Source organism: Balaenoptera borealis (assembly GCF_965194805.1).
Source record: "Balaenoptera borealis genome assembly, chromosome: 7".
Taxonomy (NCBI): Eukaryota; Metazoa; Chordata; class Mammalia; order Artiodactyla; family Balaenopteridae; genus Balaenoptera; species Balaenoptera borealis.
Window position 1 is genome coordinate 19,570,481 of NC_138864.1, and position 20,109 is coordinate 19,590,589.

A 20,109-nucleotide genomic window follows, 5' to 3' on the forward strand; every position below is an offset into this window, starting at 1 on the left:
CCAAACCCATCTAGTTGAGCCGTATAAGGGAAAATATACGTGAAACCTATCTCAAGGCAAAAACATTGTCTGCTTTTCCTTATCCTATGTCTATGGTCATGTTTGTCATCTGATCTTGAGCTAAGAGAGAAAAACACAGATGGCAACTATGACCCTAAAGGAAGGTCTAAATTTGATGAAATCACTATTGACGATGCTCAGTAAATGCTACATAAAGAGTAAGGAATTTGTTCCGATTCCTAATCTGGAAGAAGGTGCCCACTGAAAGAACTGAACATCCGTCAGCAGTCACCCAGGCCAGGTAGAAGAGAGCAAAACTGCCCCATGCTGATTCTCTCAAACTTGCAGTCCAACAGCAATCACTGGGCTTTTTCTCGATGCCTGACACTGTGCTGAGCAGCAGAGACGGGCAGTAAGTCTCGCCCTTAAGTCATCCCAGTCTCGTGGCGGGAAGACAGGCGTATAAACAATCCCCAAACAGTGAAAAGACTCTATCAGAACATTTTCAAGCTGCTTCGGGAACAGAGTAGAGAGAGTGGGGTTCTTCCTGGGTCTATCAGAAAAAGCTTCTCAGAATAAAGATAAATTTGCCAGATAAATCAAGGCAGAAAATCATTCCGAGCAATAGAAACATGGCTTTTTGTTTGTTTGTGTCTGTGTGAGATGGGGGGGGGGGGCGGGGGAGGCGGTTCATGATAAATGAAAATCACGATATATTGAGTCTGTTAGTGTAAAAACCAGGAATGTTGAAAAGATAAAGTGTGGCTATCGTGCCTGGACTATGGCTACATAGGAGTAAAGATCAGAACCCTGGGCCTTTGGTTCCTAAAACAGTTTAAAGCCCTAATATACTCTCGTTTGCATTAAAACATCCCACATTACTTTCAGGAATTTGTATTTTCATTATAATATGGAAAATACAGAGACGTATTTAAGAACACAGGCTCTAGAGTCAAACTACGTGGCTTCAAATCCTGGCTTCACATCATACTCTCAGTGAGACCTTGCTATCATCAGAGCCTCCTTTTCTCACTGGTAAAATGGTGGTGGTCGTGCTAACCACCTGACAGTGTTTTGTGAAGATCAAGGATGAGAACTGATCGGAAGGACAGGCGTATAGAAAGCACTCAGCACGTTAGCTGCTGTCATCAGCCTCAACATCAGAGGTCAGCAAACTACAGTCTGCCAGCAAATCCTACCCACAGCCTGTTTTTGTAAATGAAGTTTCATTAGGAGACCACCTCACCTATTTATGTGGTGTCTGTGGCTACTGCCACTCTACAATGGCAGAGTTGAGTAGTTGTGACAGCAATGTGATGGCAGGTAAGCCTAAAACATTTATTCTCTGGCCTTTTGTAGAATGACTTTGTCAACTTCTGCTCTATATAGTGAGGTGAACTTAGTTGTTTCATCATATTAGATTCATATGGGTAGTCAAAATTAATACCTTACATTTGAGGAACACTTCACAGAGGGTCTCTATATTATCTCACTTAATCTCCACAAATTATCATCATCAGTTTACAGATAAGGAAACACAATCTAAGAGACTTAACAGATTTGCTCAAGGCCATACCCAGACCGTAAAGGGAGAAGCCAGCATTCAAACCCATGTCTGCAAACTTAAGTCTCAGTGCTCTGTAGCTATTACATGTATATCTATGACGCGACATCTGCAAGTTTGAGAGAATCAGCATGGGGGCACTTTTGCTTTCTTCTGCCTGTCTTGGGTGACTGCTGACAGATGTTCAGTTCTTTCAGTGGGCACCTTCTTCCAGATTAGGAATGAGAACAAATTCCTTACTCTTTACTTCCCTATTAAGTGCAAATTTAAGGGAGAGGATGTTGAATTTTTGTACTGATCATTGAGACCAAGACAGTCTAGTCAAACTGGGGAATGATTATCTTGATAACCCATGTATAATTTCATTTGTTTTCACAAAATTTATCTTACTTCACTTTGTGTTGATGTAGATTCCTCAAAGAACATCAAGAAGTATTATCAGAGCTCTATCTGCTGAAAAGAAAACTAATGAAACTACTTCCATCATAGATAACTCTGAAAAAAACAGGAATGACTTACTTACCATCTTAGATACACTAACCTCAAAAGAAAACTTGTCATTGGAGAAATTAAAGCAGATCAAGATACCAGATATTCAAATATTGCATGAAAAGGTAAATATTCATGACAGTATAGTCCAAGTGTTTGTGGTTTTTACTTGATATACAGACCTCTTCAATTGTATTTCCCTGTCTTACATTTTATTTTTTTATTTATATTTTATAAGTGTAGAAAGTATCTATAAATAATATATATTTAATCTAAAAATAATATAAATATTTATATATTTTTTTTTATTTCTTAAGTCAAAGTTTGAGAAAAATCAAAGAGTAAAGATTGTGGCTTGATTTTATTATTTTATGCTATTTACTATTTCCCAACTGGTACAGATTATGGACATTTACTCCTCCTGCCTCATAAGTAAAAGGTACTTTTTATTTAAAAAAATAAATGAAAGTAACATGGAAATGCTAGACATGTGACTATTTCCCCCAAAACTATAAGTGTAAAAGTGACATTGATTGGCCCAAATGCTGATAACAAATAATTTAGATATTTATTCAGTGAACTAGGAAATATTTAATCGGTCATATCCATGTACTAAGTGTGAACAGCTATTGAAGAAACACATATGAACAGAGCAGTGTCTTGCCTTGGTGAGCCTGGAGGATGTTAGAAAAAGCTCTGCCAACAAGTTGCTTTTTTTTTTTAATTTTTAAAAAATTTTTGGCTGCATTGGGCCCTCATTGCTGCATACGGGCCTTCTCTAGTCGTGGCGAGCGGGGGCTACTCTTCGTTGCAGTGCATGGGCTTCTCATTGTGGTGACTTCTCTTGTTGCAGAGCACGGGCTCTAGGCGTGCAGGCTTCAGTAGTTGTGGCACGTGGGCTCAGTAGTTGTGGCGCATGGGCTTAGTTGCTCCGTGGCATGTGGGATCTTCCCGTACCAGGGATCGAACCTGTGTCCCCTGCACTGTTGACAGACGGGTTCTTAACCACTGCACCACCAGGAAAGTCCCAACAAGTTGCTTTTTAACATAGATACTTTCTCCTGTCAGGTGTGTGGAGGAGGCACATATGCCCTGTGTGCTATTGTCCTGTGGTGGCCCGAGCTGTCTCGGCTCCTGACCCTCTCGAGGAACACCCTCCAGAAAGCTCAGGAAGCAGAGTTCGTGATTCGCAATTTGAACAACCAAGTTCAAGGGTTGAAAAATCAGGTAAACGATGTCTTCTCATGCTTTATTTGTAAAATTAATAGCAATTAAAAAAACAAACTATTTGAAATTTTAAAAATTTCCATTTAACTTCTAAGTGAAAGGGTAGATTCTAGATGTTAGATGTTCTTGTGCCTGACAATATAGAATAAAAATATAGATGTGGATAAGAATGGTGATTTAGAAGTAGCTGTGAATATTGACATACTTTCTCATATATATTACATATACACATATATACATATAATATATGTGTGTGTGTATAGTGTGTATGTGTGTATATGGTAAGAAAGAAGAGAAAAATCTCAAAGTATATGTTTGTAGGACATATATAGACTTGTGTGGATATGTTTCCTTTATAGCAAACACTGCATAGAAATGTGTAAACTCCTAGCCTTGAAGGTTTGAAAACTATAGAGCTCTCAAAGTAAAGAATATTTTTCATAAATTCAAGGGTATGTTTGAAATTCTACTAAATAGACAAATTTTGATGTTAGAATTTAATTTAATATTAGAAAATATTTTAATGGGAATATACTCTTAATGCCTTGAACTCTTTCCTATGTTGATAGACATGATAAAGTTGTTTTAATATTTAAGTACCTGATAATGTAAAATAATTTTAAATGGTTTCATTTACTTTTCTGGTCATATTAATAAATGGGTATAATTTTTAATTACCTAGCTTTCTTTAGTGTTTTTTTTGTGAATACATTATATTTATCTTGAAAGGATGAATACAATTTTAGGTGTTTTGTGAATACATTGTGTTCAACTTAAAAACAAGATGATGATGTGCTTCGTAGTTTGCTTTTTTTTTTTTTTTTTGGACAGTATACATAGAGCCTTTGATGAAGAAGAAAAAGCTCCAAAAGAGCTGAATTTTTTACCAATATAAGGTAAATATTTTATCAGTTAGCATTCTTGTTTGCAAGCAACAGAAACCAAGTCCTCACCAAAAAGGAAGACATCTGGGTCTCAGAAGTGAGAGGAGAACAGAGAGCCAGCCTTGGGAATGGGGTGAGAACCACAGCGATGAGACACACTCCTGCGCATGCGCACACGCAGAGCACCAGTTTGCTCCGTGAGCCTCGCCTCCGTGCATCCGAACCCCGGCTGGTCCTACGTGCTTGCCCCACAGGCTCCGGATCCAAGTTCCAGAGCAAGTCTCTGATTAACTTAGAGAACATCCCCACACATCCTAAATGTTGAAAATTTTTATTTACATAGTCATAATTCTATATTGCCACCTAGTTTTTCACTTATATGTTATTCTTCATTGCTTTAACAAATATTCATTGAGTACCTACTGCGTGCTGGGCATTTATCTAGATGCTGGGAATACAGCAGTGAACAAACGCAAATCCTGGTCTTGCATCCCTGTGGTTAAAACAATCCTTAATGGTTTAATGTAATTTTAAACTACTCTATTGCCCCTTCTCAAAAACCAGAAATCTCACACCATTTAAATAATTCCCGTGTTAAGCTATTACTTTTAAAAGGTAACCCCTGAAGTGTATAATAGCAGAATCTGGCTTAATCAGCACATAAATGGAGAACTGGAAAAGGATGGGGGTTGTCATGTTGATAAAATGATGTGCTATTTTCCTCTTGATTAGAAGGGGGAAGCATGCCAGAAGAGATTACGAGAGAATTCTCAGGAGTCATGACAGAGGATGGATTGCAGAGAGATGTTTTAAGAGTGAAGTAATTTAGCAATCTCTTTCTTTCTGAATATGGCATCGACTAATCTACACTGAGATTTCATGTGTATAATTTGGTGCTTCCTATCCAGAGTATTTATTTCTGGAATTCTCATCTTACTTCTGTGCATTCTTACTCACTGCTTCTCCATTTTATTTTTTTATTGAAATATAATTGACATAGAACGTTGTATTCGTTTTAGGTATACAACATAATGATTTGATATATGTATATATTGCAAAATGATTAGCACAATAAATTTAGTTAACATCCATCACCGCACATAGTTACATTTTGTTTCTTGTGATGAGAACTTTTAAGATCTTTCTTAGCAACTGTTATCCATTTTAAAGTTTAAAAAGTTCTAGAGAATTAAGGAACAACTCCAAAAAATTAAATTACATATTTTTAATCATGTAAATATTTCTTTTTGTTTCATCATTTGCCAATGACTACCATTAAATCCTTTTCCACAAAATCTGTGTGGCTTAAATTAAGCTGGCTATTTTTGTGGGGAAATAAAGGGAGATTTTCTTTTTTCCTTAACTATGTTTGATCCTAATTAGCCCTGCTTCTGTCACAGTTAATTTATTAAATACAGCTCAACTTGCAGATGATATTGTCCCATTTCTCTTTGTTTTTTCTCTTTCTCTCATTTGTTGGAATCCCAAGAAAAAGTCCGTGACCTTTCTCAAATCACACAGTTAAGAATTTGCACTTCTAGGTTGTAAACATTTTAGTTCTATCATTCCTCCACCAAGTGTACACAGTATCTGGAATTTATCTTTGTAGCCTTCTCTGAGTTCAAACTCGTTTATTAAAAGGAAGAATGCTTTCTTTTTACTCTCAAAGAAAGTACATTATCTGAATCTGAAGAATGTTTAAAAGAGTAAGTATTTTAACTTATATTAAACTTATTATTTAAACTTAATATTTTAACTTATATTAAAGAAAATGTTCTCAACTTATTAAACATAATGATCACTGTAAGTAATTTCTGTGACATTTGTTGATATGATAGAATGCTAACATCTTATTAAAACAGAATTTGTGTTTTCGATTTGTATCAGGAAAAGTCATTAGTCCTACATCAATAATTGTTTTCAAATAACAATTTTGATCACTAAAAATGTTTTAAGAGATAAGTTCACATTATTAAGAAAACATGGTAATGAAAACAGATAATATCACCTTTTAAAAGAGTCCTTTAACATGAATCTATTGTTTAAGTATGTAGACTTCTATTATATTTTTAGTGACCTCTATTTGGTCCAGCTAAGTAAGGAAACGTCACAGAATGTGCCTAATTGTTATGTTTGCCTCATTGTTGTTTTTTTCTTATTCCAGATCAAAAATATAAATAAACTGGCAGAAGTCTCCGAAAACAATGCCTTACAGCTAAGTGAGAAACTGAGGAATATGAGAAACCAAAGTGAATCTGAAGAAGAAAAAATGAATCTTTTAATCAAGAAACTGAAAATGTTCTTGTTAGGTAATTTTTTTTTAAATATTAGGACTAGTTTCCATCCCTCCCCCACTCTTCCTCCTCTTCTCTCTCCCCATCCTCCTCCTCCTCCTTCTTTTTCTTCCTTTTTTAATGTATACTCAAACATCACAACCAACTCCAAATTACATTAACTGGAAATGACATGGCTAAATCAGAAACATGATATACTCCTTGATTTTAAATTTCTTAATGAAAACAATTCCAAAATATTAACTCTGTATCAAAAAAAATATGGCTCTCTGTATAAGATTAGTTTAGTAATAAATCCTAGAATTTAGTTAGAATTCCAAAGAAGTGAACATGGTGTTTAAAGTTATTTTTTTAAACAAGGAAAATCTAACATGAAGACTCTGTCAGATTCCATAACTTTCTCTGCTGACAGACTGTGTGAGATCAAGGTATGCCAGCTGTTGGTTAGTACATCAAATACTGTAGTGTGGTGGCATTTAAAATATTGGTTATTTTAGATAACTATTATTGACTATTTTCCAAGACTCATGTTGGCTTTCTGTGACTGACCAAAGGGGGAACTATTTGATTCATTATTATTATGAATTATAATTATGAACTTAATGCCCCTCCTTGTGCCTTATTTTCGGAGAGGTTTGTTTTAAACTCCAGAGAACTATTAGTTAAAGATAAAAATCAAATAGTACAGCTGGAAATTGATGGGAAATCTCGCTCTCGGTAAATAATGTTGTTTGGGTACAACACTACATGGAATTGATCTGAGGAGGCTTTCTTTCCTATGGCTGTCTTCCAAGTTCAATAATTTAATATTCTCCACATGAATTAATCGACAGTTGGGATGTCGGTTATAATCACTGCAATCACTTTATTAAATCTGTTTATTTATAAGACACCCCTGTGGCCAAGTATTCTTTCCATCTCACTGTTTCTAGAAATTGTATTAGCATCTTTAGTCCTGATTTTCAAAATAAGAAAAAAATAGGGAGTAAAAATGATCAGTAAAAATGACCAAAATAATCAGTAAAAATGATTGGGTGTGGGATCAGTCAACTGGACATTTTGTTTGTTCAAAAGCAAGTTTTCAGTGAGCGAGCGAGACGGATTGATATTAACTAGACACAGATCCAGGAACTGTGTGAGGAACACGGTAGCTCTTTCTGCAGATACAAGTCAATTCAGACACCAAAACTAAAACGAAATCAGAACTGCCACAGCGTCCTCAGTTCCAGCAACGGGTCAAAAAGCAGGTTCTACCTGTTTTCCTCCTAGTTCACTGGGTCACAGAGCCTACTCCTATACTGGTCCTAGTTCTCATTGATACTAAATAAGTTTCTAATAAAAATGTCACTTTAATTAGCCTAAGGAATTAGGGGGAAAAAAAACTGTGCTCAGATAATTACAATAAAAATTAGAACTAGGCATCAAGAAAAATCCTATTCCATAAAAGGAACTTTCCTGATCAGGGTCCAAGACTCTTGGTCACCAGGAAGCAGTGCCCCTCACCCACCCAGTTCTTTGCTTTTCTTGGCTATAAAGCCCAAATAAAATGATCATTACATTTATGGTGGCCACACTATTCAGCTCTTCTTTTACCATCTTAATATTTTCCTTATGGTCTGAATTCCTTATTAACAGAGTTATGTGTCACTTCTCCTGAAAGTGAATTTATAATCACTTGAATATGAATTTTTAATCTCATAAGAAATGCCAAGAAATGTTTCATGACTGAATACGGGGTTAAATTCAATTCACTTTTTATTAGAACTTTTTTTTTTTTTTTAATGTCTGAAACATTTATATTAACATATTTCCATACATATTTCCATACACAAACAAATAGAAGATTTTTAGAAATTTCATGTAATGTCTGAAACATTTATATTAACATATTTCCATACAAATAACCCAATGAAAGTTTAGTATTAGTTGTTTTGTTTTTTTATACTGCAGGTTCTTATTAGGCATCAATTTTATACACATCAGTGTATACATGTCAATCCCAATCGCCCAGTTCAGCACACCACCATCCCCACCCCACCGCAGTTTTCCCCCCTTGGGGTCCATATGTCCATTCTCTACATCTGTGTCTCAACTTCTGCCCTGCAAACCGGCTCATCTGTACCATTTTTCTAGGTTCCACATACATGCATTAATATACGATATTTGTTTTTCTCTTTCTGACTTACTTCACTCTGTATGACAGTCTCTAGATCTATCCACGTCTCAACAAATGACTCAATTTCGTTCCTTTTTATGGCTGAGTAATATTCCATTGTATATATGTACCACATCTTCTTTATCCATTCGTCTGTTGATGGGCATTTAGGTTGCTTCCATGACCTGGCTATTGTAAATAGTGCTGCAATGAACATTCGGGTGCATGTGTCTTTTTGAATTACGGTTTTCTCTGGGTATATGCCCAGTAGTGGGATTGCTGGGTCATATGGTAATTCTATTTTTAGTTTTTTAAGGAACCTCCATACTGTTCTCCATAGTGGCTGTATCAATTTACATTCCCACCAACAGTGCAAGAGGGTTCCCTTTTCTCCACACCCTCTCCAGCATTTGTTGTTTGTACATTTTCTGATGATGCCCATTCTAACAGGAGTGAGGTGATACCTCATTGTAGTTTTGATTTGCATTTCTCTAATAATTAGTGATGTTGAGCATCTTTTCATGTGCTTCGTGGCCATCTGTATGTCTTCTTTGGAGAAATGTCTATTTAGGTCTTCTGCCCATTTTTGGATTGGGGTGTTTGTTTCTTTAATATTGAGCTGAATGAGCTGTTTATATATTTTGGAGATTAATCCTTTGTCCGTTGATTCGTTTGCAAATATTTTCTCCCATTCTGAGGGTTGTCTTTTCGTCTTGTTTATGGTTTCCTTTGCTGTGCAAAAGCTTTGAAGTTTCATTAGGTCCCATTTGTTCATTTTTGATTTTATTTCCATTTTTCATGACTGAATACGGGGTTAAATTCAATTCACTTTTTATTAGAACTTTTTTTTTTTTAACAAAAGTTACTATTCCTAGAAAGAGCTAACTCCTTGATTCTGTTTAAAATATGGTTTTAATTTATTCATGAAAAATTCTCGTCACATTTTTTTCAAAAACATTATAGGAAGTAAAATATTCCTTTTGGGGATTCCCTGGCGGTGCAGTGGTTAGGACTCAGCGCTTTCACTGCCAGGGCCTGGGTTCAATCGCTGGTCGGGGAACTAAGATCCCACAAGCTGCAGGGTGTGGCCAAAAAAAAAAAAAGGAAGTTAAATATTCCTTTTATATTAAACAAGAATAGCTAAGGCAAAAATGATTGCAAAGAAGATATATACTAGGGTCATGTCACTCAAATACTGAAAGCTATCCAGGGCTCCTATTGTCTCTCTCTTTTTTTTTTTTTTTTTTTTTTTAGTATTTATTTACTTATTTAGCTGTGCCGGGTTTTAGTTGCGGCACGCATGCGGGATTTAGTTCCCTGACCAGGGATCGAACCCCGGCCTCCTGCACTGGGAGCGCAGAGTCTTAACCACTGGACCGCCAGGGAAGTCCCCGCATTGTCTCTTGAATGAAGTCCAGTTTCCTTAGCCTCACATTTAGGGGCATGTGTGATCTGCTTCCAGCCTTCCCGAACTTCCACTCCTTTTTTTTTTTTAACTTTTTTAGACACTTTTTTGCTTTTTTAGTTACTTTTTTAGACCCCCCCCCGCCCCCCACCGGCCAGCCAGGAGTGACCCACGCACTGTTACCTGTTCCACCCTGAGCTTTGGCCTCGGCGGAGAATGCCCTTACCCTCTTCTCACTGCACGTCTCCACAAATGTAATCTGTGCGGGCCTCTAAGACCGGGTTGAAATGCTGTCTTGAAGTTCTTCCTGAAGTATTTTCTCCTCCCTCTGAACCCCACATCATTTTGTCTTAAGTTTATCACTTCTGTTCGTAAGGGATCAGTAATCATCTAAAATGACTTATAATTCCCCACTTGGTGGTGAACCCCTTGGGGATCAGACCTGTGTCTGATTCATCTCTGACTTCCCCCGTGGCGCTCAGCATCTGTGCCTCGATAAGGAGCCAGAGAGAGACAAAGAGCTATTACCCCACATACCGAGAGTCCATCTTATGCACTTTAGTTCTCAAAGGGGGCCAATTTTATTCTTCTGAAAAGCAGGACATAGATGTATTTAAAGGTTTCTTCCCCCCACCCCCCGGGCTGCACTTGGCGGCACGCGGGATCCTAGTTCCCCAGAGATGGAACCCATGACCCCTGCCGTGGAATCACAGAGTGCCAACCACTGGACCACCAGGGAGTTCCCTAAAAGTTTCTTTATAATATGTTAATCATACTGTAAATTACTCTGTTTTGTTGCATCCCCTTCTCAAAATAGGCCCTTGAGAAGTAGCATCAGTTATAATTACCCAGTTATGCAGGTGAGCAAAAATTGTGAGCCTTTTTAATGTCATGGAGGATTAGAGTGGAGTTTTGCTGAGTCCAAACCCAGTGCTTCCCCATTGTCTCATTCATGGTATTTGAATCTCTTTTTTTTAAATTGAAGTATAGTTGATTTATAATGTTGTTAATTTCTTCTGTATAACAAAGTGATTCAGTTATACATACATATGTACATTCTTTTTAATATTCTTTTCCATTATGGTTTATCACAGGGTATTGAAGATAGTTCCCTGTGCTATACAGTAGGACCTTGTTGTTTATCCATCCTATATATAATAGTTTGCCATTGTGTTTGAATCTTAATGACATCTAAACATTTTAATTGCTTTTGAAACTGTACTTATAATAAACAGTTCTTGTGAGGACATTTCGAAGAACACACAGTATCCCAGATCTGTCATTTTTCGTTTTTCCAACAAGCATTGAATGAATTCAGCTTCACAAGAGCAGCATTTCTTTCAGAGAGAAGGGAAAATTGAGGATGAAGAAGCATCTGTGAGACATATACAATAATCCCTGTATTCTAGGGACACATAATCAAATGCAAATTAACTTAGAATTCGTTGTGGTGATATTTACAAGGTAGAATGATAAGGAAACACAATTACCTAAAACCCATCTTCTTATTTAAGAGGATAACGTGCCTCCAGAGGACATAGAGAGGGTTGCAAATCGTGTACCTGACATCCACCTACCAGTAACATCGCAAAATCTGACCCATGAATTTGACAAAACACGGAAACTTATGCAACTCTGTGAGGACTACAGGACAGAGGAGAACAGGCTAAATAAAGCAGCAGATGGAGCCGGAAAGGTTTTGGTGAAGGCAAAAGCAGCTGAGTAAGTACAGTATTAATATTCTCCTCCTCCTCTAACAGGCCATCTGCCAAAAGGCCATCTGAAAAATATTTGCCTAAGGAGCTATAACGTTCAAATGAAATTACCCTCTGATCGTTCATTGCCCAAAATGAGCGCTAAGCTGTCTGTGGAGGTGCCCCAGAAAGCTGGGAAACTGGGAGGCATTGTGCAGAGATGCTTGTTTCCCATTTTCCTTAGTGTCTGAATGCCCTTCCAGTGTCTGCTACCTCTTTATACCAATATACACCAGTAAATGCCATGTATTAATTATATGCCAATATCTTAACAAGTGCTGGGATTGTCTGTGTATTCTTCCTTTCTTGCATACCTATTTATTTTTTTAAAAAATCTTTATTGGAGTACAGTTGCTTTACAATGGTGTGTTCGTTTCTGCTGTATAACAAAGTGAATCAGCTATACATATACATATATCCCCATACCTCCTCCCTCTTGCATCTCCCTCCCACCCTCCCTATCCCACCCCTCTAGGTGGTCACAAAGCACCGAGTTGATCTCCCTGTGCTATGTGGCTGCTTCCCACTAGCTATCTATTTTACATTTGGTAGTGTATATATGTCCATGCCACTCTCTCACTTCGTCCCAGCTTACCCTTCCCCCTCCCCGTGTCCTCAAGTCCATTCTCTATGTCTTGCATACCTATGTTTGTTTCTTTCTGTATTTACTACAATATCAGTACTTTGAAAATCTAGAGTAAAAAAAGTATATCACATTAAAAATATGACGGTGAGACAGAGAAGAAGTGAACACTAGTGCCCCAGGAGTAATACAGGAGTAGAATGATATATACGGTACACAAAGTCCACTAACTCTTGCTTCCTTTTGCCCCTGTCGACTTAGCCAAGCAAAGAGGAAAAGCCACCTTGATGTTTTTATGATCATGGGGTGCTGTGAGTCCAGGTCATAGGGTCAGTGGATGATGGTACCATCATCAACACCCACCACCATTTTTGGACGCCCAGAAGCAGAGTTGAGACCTGAGCTGCCTTCACTGTCTCATCACCCACCTATACAGATGAAGTGCACCAGACTCCACTGAAAGCCCAGCCCCTTCTGGTTTTAATATTTCAAACTAGGAAGATTAAGCAACTGGGCACAATCATGCAGCAATTAAAAATGATGCTGATGAAGGATTTTTAGTAACATGCAGAGATTCTTACAGTGTAATGTTAATGCTTGTAAAAAGAAGATAACAGATTATACGTGGAAGAGGATCTCAATCATGAAAAGAAAAAAACTGGTAGGACAAAAATGCTAGAATGTGCCAATATCTTAACAGGTGGTGGTAGGATTACTGGTAAATTTTCCCTCCCTGCTATTTTTTTCTTCTTTCTTCTTTTATTGGGGTACTTTCTAAATTTACTATAATGAGCAGTACATTGAAAATCTAAAGGAAAAAAAGAATTCAGTAAAAAGATATGGGGGAGGGGGGAGTTATGAGAAGGAAAGCCTCCAGAACCCTCACAGTAATTGTAGAGAAAAAAGTATAGAAAGGGAGAGCAATATACTGTATGATTCCAACTATAGGATATTCTGGAAAAAGCAAAACTATGGAGACACAGTAAAAAAAGATCAGTGGTTGCAGGGGTTGAGGGGAGGGATGAATAGGCAAGCACAGGAATTTTAAGACAGTGGAAACACTCAGTTTGATACTGTAATGATAAATACATGTCATTATACGTTTGTCCAGACCCCTAGAATGGACAACACCAGGAGTGAGCCCTAATGTAAACTGTGGACTTTGGGTGTTTACAATGTGTCAGTATAGGTTCATCAGTTGTAACAAATGGACCCTCTGGTGCAGGATGTTGATAATTGGGCAGGTTATGCATGTGTGAGGGCAGGGAGTGTGTGGGAAATCCCTGTACCTTCCTCTCAATTGTGCTGTGAACTTAAACTGCTCTTAAAAAAAAAAAGCTGTGTGTTTTTTTTTCTTCTTCAACGGAGAGAAGGATTATCACCGGGAGGAGAGGCTGGGTTGGATGGGGAAGGGGTTGTTTTGCCATTTAGCTGTTTTTGCTCTCACACAAGCATTTCTAATGATGCCTCTGCTAAGATCTATTTCCCTGACTTTGTACCTTCTTCCAAAGGTGCTTCTGAGCCCACAGATCTAAGTATCTGGTGAATGTTGACTTGAGGTGAGCTCATTTCTGTAAAATAGACTATCACCTGGAATGCTTGTGATGGTAACCTCTGACTGGGCCCCTGGGCAGCTGGAATGTCAGCGAAGCTTAAATAAACCTGAATAAACACAGCCTGAAAACGCAGGGCCTTTCCTTCTCTTTTGCTCCCTTTGGAGCCTCTTGACTACCCCGCCCCCTATTCCAAAAAGGATTTCAAGAGCGTTACTTAAGTTTGAGAAATCAGAGAACTGGAATTGGCCAAAGATAGTTTTTTTTTGTTCCAAGCTTGGCAATTTTATCCCCCAAACCTCTCTGCTTATGACAAGTTAAGAAGAAACGAGACCTGTAACCTTGATTTCAATATCTGGCAAAATCTGTATCTATGCATGCATATGTATGTGCTTTTACTGGCATCTAAATGTACCTTTGTCTCAAAAGGAAGACTTCAGCACTTTGCCTTGCTTAAGAGTGATTTCAATTGACTTTATAAATAATTCAGTAAAGTTTTTGTTGAGTCGAATGAACTCTCAAGGTGAAATAAATGAATAATTGTATATTTATCTAATCTGATATGTTAATATCTTAGAAACGTAGCAAATGTTCTATTAAATCTCGACAAAATGTTGAGTAAGTTGCAACAAGTTCACATCACTCAAGTACGGGCAAGTTCTACCATCACACAGCTGACTGCCCAGATAACAAAAATAAAAAAGAACGCCCTGCAGGTATTTCTCTATCTTCCTTGAAACTAACCTGAAATAGACTTTGAGTGTGAAGACAGCACAGTTTTTATATCTCATCTTACCTGTCTGATGGAATTATTATGATGATAAATAAGATTATGATAGTATTATGTGTTTAATTAATGTTCTACAGAGTTATCCCGGCATTATTTCATCTCATTGTTGACCAAGCCTGGGGGACAAAGCAGGTGTTACCATCAGCTTGTAAATGAAGAAACTAAGACTCATGGAGGTTAAGTCACTCACCTAATGTCTCCCAGCTAATTAATGGTAGATGTGAGGCCAGTATTTATCCCTTCTGATACCAGGGAAAGTAACGGACTTCTGAAAGCTCACCAACCAAAGAAATTAAGTTAATTGTTGCCAGATTTTTATAACAAAATATGCATGAAATCTCATCAGCGTATCCTAAGACTGAAAGACTATCTTACCTGAAAGAAAGGGTTCCACCCACTGTTTGGCAGGAATAAAGCCACGGTTTAACCCAGGGGATGGATCCAGAAGAGGAAGCCTGGCAGCTGGAGGACAGAACAGGACCTAGACTGAGAGTCTGTGACGTATCTCCCTCCAGCACATCTTCTTCCCAGCAGATTGCAAGCTTCTCAGTCTCTGTTCTTCCCCGGAGTCTTAGATATCTAAATACATGCATCATGAAAAGAAAAGCAGAAAGCACCAGCACAGGAAGTTGTGCACCTGGAAATAAAAAGCTTAGATATGAAGAGGTTGCATATATACAGGAGCAAAAAATAAAGAAGGTCTCCGGGTTTTCCCCTTCTAGACATCTACTCTAGAACAGGGGTTGGCAAAATACAGCCCAAGGGCCACAGGGACCCACCAACTGTTGTATCCAAAGTCACACCGCTTTATTGGAATTCAGCCACATATTGTCCATGGATGCTTTTGCACTACAATGGCACAGAGTTGAATAGATGCAACAGAGATTTTATGGACCACAGAGTGTAAAATATTTACTAGCAGGCCCTTTACAGAAAAAGCTTCAAGATTCCTGCTCTAGAAAAACTCCCACCTATGCCCAAGGGCCTAGGAAGGGGCTTCGATTTCTAACAGCATGGTAGACCAGTATACCAAGGAGCCACCTAGTAGAAAAAAACCTGAAAATGTTAGATATTTTAACAATTTTTTAAATGCATAGCTGAATTGGTAAAAAATGGAGGAAATCTTCAGAGGCCAATAATGACCGGAAAACATGATCCCGACAGATAATCAAGCATGAACCTGATGGCAGGCAGAGGGCAGCTGTCAATCCCTGGTGTATTAAAGCTGCTGGTTTCCCTGGCTGCCATGAGTAATAGACAGAAAACGAAGCCCATGCAAAGAGGGGATGAGGCCCCTGCACAGAGAGGAGACCCCAAAAGGCAAACCCTCAAGGAAATGTTTGACTATTTCAGAGAGAGGAAGAGGCAGTAAAGATATTAGCCTGTGCATGGGCGGGGGAGAGTCTTCACTAAGAATTATTAACAAGCTGGCTCTCAGGTGAGATGGGGCCAGAATTCACACTACCTGGGTGGCCTTGGTAAACCAAGCTAAAAATGTCATTTAAAGTGGTCCTGGGTTGTCAGGGCCCTCAGATGCCTGACGGAGGCAATGAGAAATCCTTTCCAAAGGAAATGTACCTTAAAACCAAGCCTCAAAGGATTCCCTTGAAACACACAGTAAAGAAACAAATTGCCTTAAGCAAGAGTCCATCAGAAACAGTAAACAAGAGAATCAGAATGCAGGAGACTTCGGATATTACCATTATTGGATATCCAGTACAAAATAAGAATGTTTATTACGCTTAAGGAAAATCAAAGAAGGCATGAAAGTTTGACCAAAGAACAAGAGACAAGAGATAACAAATGACCTGTCAGACTTCTAGACGTGACAAGTATAGTCGCCAAAATAAGAAGTATAAGGTGTTCATTATTGTTTATAAGGGAGAAAAAAATTAGAAGCCACCTGCATCCATCGGAAAATAGAAAAATAAATTTTTGTATATTCAAACAATGGAACACTTTAAATTGGTAAAAGTGAATAAAGAATTTAAAAAATTAAGAAAAACAGAATAAAAAGAGTTATGCAAATTAGGTGACCTGTACCAGAATACTTTTTTTTTTAATAGCTACTTTATTTATTTATTTATTTATTTTTAACTGTGTTGGGTCTTCGTTTCGTGCGAGGGCTTTCTCTAGTTGCGGCAAGCGGGGGCCACTCTTCATCGCGGTGCGCGGGCCTCTCACTATCGCGGCCTCTCTTGTTGCGGAGCACAGGCTCCAGACGCGCAGGCTCAGCAGTTGTGGCTCACGGGCCCAGTTGCTCCGCGGCATGTGGGATCTTCCCAGACCAGGGCTCGAACCCGTGTCCCCTGCATTGGCAGGCAGATTCTCAACCACTGCACCACCAGGGAAGCCCCAGAATAATTTTGAATTAAAAAATTCAAGCTGCAGAAATACACAGGATGATGTATTTGCATAAAGTTTAAAAGTAGAAAATACTGTATATTGTTAGAAATACCAAATAAGATGAGTTAAAAGCATGTAGAAGTATATGGAATGAGAAATATTAGATTCAGAGTAGTGGTGACCTTTGGGGGGGAGGGGGAGATATGATGGGGGTGGTACACCCACGGTCTTGGCTCACTGGCAATGCTTATTCTTAAGCCAGCTGGTGGGTACACAGATACGTGCCGCATCTTCTCCTAGACCCTCTTGTCTGTCTGAAATATTTTTTTATAACATTTTTTTAAGGAACAGAAAAAGCAAAGGAACGATTTTCTTTCCCTTTACACCTAGCTTGTTTTCAGAGGGCTCATTACGTCATGTATTTTCTTGTTTGTTACATAAAGAGACTTTCTCCTTTCTGGTCTTTCAATCAACAACAGGCTGAAAATCAGGCCCAGGAGACTGAGAATGAGCTGGACTTAGTAAAGCAACAGTCAGCGCTGGAGGGTGGACTTGCCCGGCTGCAGACCAACTTGCAAAGGAATCGAGACGAGGCCGTCCGTGTGGGAGCTCAGGCTGAATCGCCCCGGCACCAGGCTGGGGTTCTTGAGGAGGTCATTGGTCCTACCCCTGCCACTAAGAGCAGACAACAGTGCTTCTTTGAAGGATAATCCCTTCACCCCAGATTTTTGTGCCATTTGTCAGCATTTCCTTTAGTGCTGGTCCATGCTCAGCAGTGCATGTTTGTAGGGACCCCGCTGGGCATGGAGATGCTTCTGTAAGTGGAGTGCTGTCTCCGAAGAAGACAGGTTTTTGGCCAGATTATGTTAGAGTGTTCAGCCCCATCTACTCATCCTGTATTACTAGTGACATCTTAGTCCAATTTTTCCGAAACTTCCAACCTTTCACAATTTATGTCATGGGTCTATACTGTATGTATTCACATCTGCCCACATATACAATACAATCTGATCCCTTTACTCTAATTAAATCACAAAACAAAGAAGTGAAAGTCATCTGCCAAAGAGAATAGATCAAGTTACAAAAATCAGAGTGAGTTCATGAAACAGTTGTGGAAAATGGCCTGTTCATTTCGGTTGCTGAAAGAAGCTATCAACTCATTTTCTTAGCAGGAAATCTTTGGTTGGTCACATTAATATAGCAGCTTAAGCAAAAGAAAGAGGTTGAAGTGTTCTTGTAATTGGTGTATTCTCTTGCTCTTAATTCCTAATGTGCTGGGTACATTTTCCACTGACTTGGGAGTTGAGGGCGTTTTCTATTGAACAGAGGATGAGAAAGGTGATTCCTGCCCACCCTCTACCACTTCCATAGTGCGTTCCTGGGTCTGGCGGTTATTCATCTCTGTAACATTCCAGGTTGTCAGCCACTCAGCTGACCCTGAAGATTTCCCTTCTAAACACGAGGAACCCTTCATACCCTCCTGCCTCCCTGCCTCCCTTCCTTCCTCATTCCCCTTTCACCTTTGTGCCAAACAAATACTGTGTCCTTGCTGCTTCTGAACCTTCACCACTCTCTCTGACCTTCACCTTGCACTTGCAGCTGTTCGACCCCACTGAACCAAACGTTTGTCACGGGCAGAACGGGCTCAGTTCTGTCCTCTGTTATCTCTGACCTTAACGTAGTTCAGGACAAGTCGTTGCCTTAACATGAAAAAATGCTTGATATTTTGTAACAGAAACATTTTATTTGTGACTAACTAAAGCTGAGCATTTTTTCAACCTGAAAAAAAAAGACCCAAGCCATGCAAATAAAAGCCCTGTCAGAAATATCAGAGTGACTCAAGCGTCACTGGCTGGCTGATGGTTGCGCTTATTCCTTTTATGAACGTTATCAGGCAGACATCACGCACGTGTGCACGCTTTATAAATATTTTCTGATGATGGGAGCGTTGCTTTGTTACAGGAGCTTGCTGAGCTACAATGTCAATATGCTATTCTTCAGCATAAGACAAGCGCGCCAGGACTGGCAAAGGAAACCTTAGGGAAAGTGAAACAGCCAAGAGATACAGCAGTCAAACTGGCTGCAGATACAGAGGACAAGGTAAGAAGAATAACAGGTACCTATTCTTTAGATGTTCTCAGCTTTATTGAGGTATAATTGCCAAATAGAATTGTATGTACTTAAAGTGTACCCCATGATGATTTGATGGACGTGTGCATTGTGAAATGACTACCACAGTTAACACCAGCTCACATGTTTACTTTTTGTGTGTATGTGGTGAGAATGCTTCAGATCTACCCACATATACAATACAATCTGATTGATCCCCAGAACCCACGCATCTTATAACTGGAAGTTTGTACTCTTTGGCCAACATCTCCCCCCATTTCCCCATCCCCCAACCCCTGGCAGCCACCGTTCTACTCATTCTATGAGTTCACCTTTTTTTTTTTTTTAGATTCCATATATAAGTGATACCATACAGATTTGCCTTTCTCTGTCTGGCTTATTTTCATTTAGCATAATGTCCTTTAGGTTCGTTCATGTTGTTGCAAATGGTAGGATTTCCTTGTTTGTCGTGATGAATTATATTTACACATATATGTGTATATATCTGATGTGTGTATATATGCCTCTCACATTTTCCTTATCCAGTCATCCATTGACAGACGCTCAGGTTGTTTCCATGTCTTGGCTATTGTGAATAGTGCTGCAGTGAACACAGGAGTACAGATATCTCTTTGAGATACAGATTTGGTTTTCTCAGATATATACACGCATCCGGGATTCCTGGACCATGTTGTAGCTCTCTCTATCCTTTTACCCACTCCCCCAGTTTGACAATAACATCATAATACTCCACCTTTCTGGTAGAACATATACCAATTTCAATTTATCATTGACACAGTTTAACCACTTCTGAGTCCACCGAGGAGAGAGAAGTAGGAGCTGGGTTTGTGACTGTAATGGAATATGCCTCGTGCCTGATTTTATGTCAACAAATATTGATGAGCTCTGTCTGCATTAATTGGAACACACTGAGATTGCCTATGGTCACCTTGAAA

The 20,109-nt window shown here is 38.8% G+C and overlaps 1 protein-coding gene across 1 annotated transcript in view; it reads left to right on the forward strand.

Moving 5' to 3' along the window:
* The window catches only part of LAMB4 (laminin subunit beta 4), a 115,682-nt gene that overhangs the window by 78,838 nt on the left and 16,735 nt on the right, over positions 1–20,109 (forward strand). Inside the window, 9 exon segments of the mRNA XM_082400401.1 lie at positions 1,975–2,011; positions 2,013–2,222; positions 3,122–3,183; positions 3,186–3,322; positions 6,185–6,473; positions 11,533–11,740; positions 14,486–14,630; positions 17,524–17,697; positions 18,977–19,160. Coding sequence (XP_082256527.1) covers positions 1,975–2,011; positions 2,013–2,222; positions 3,122–3,183; positions 3,186–3,322; positions 6,185–6,473; positions 11,533–11,740; positions 14,486–14,630; positions 17,524–17,697; positions 18,977–19,160 — 1,446 coding nt within the window.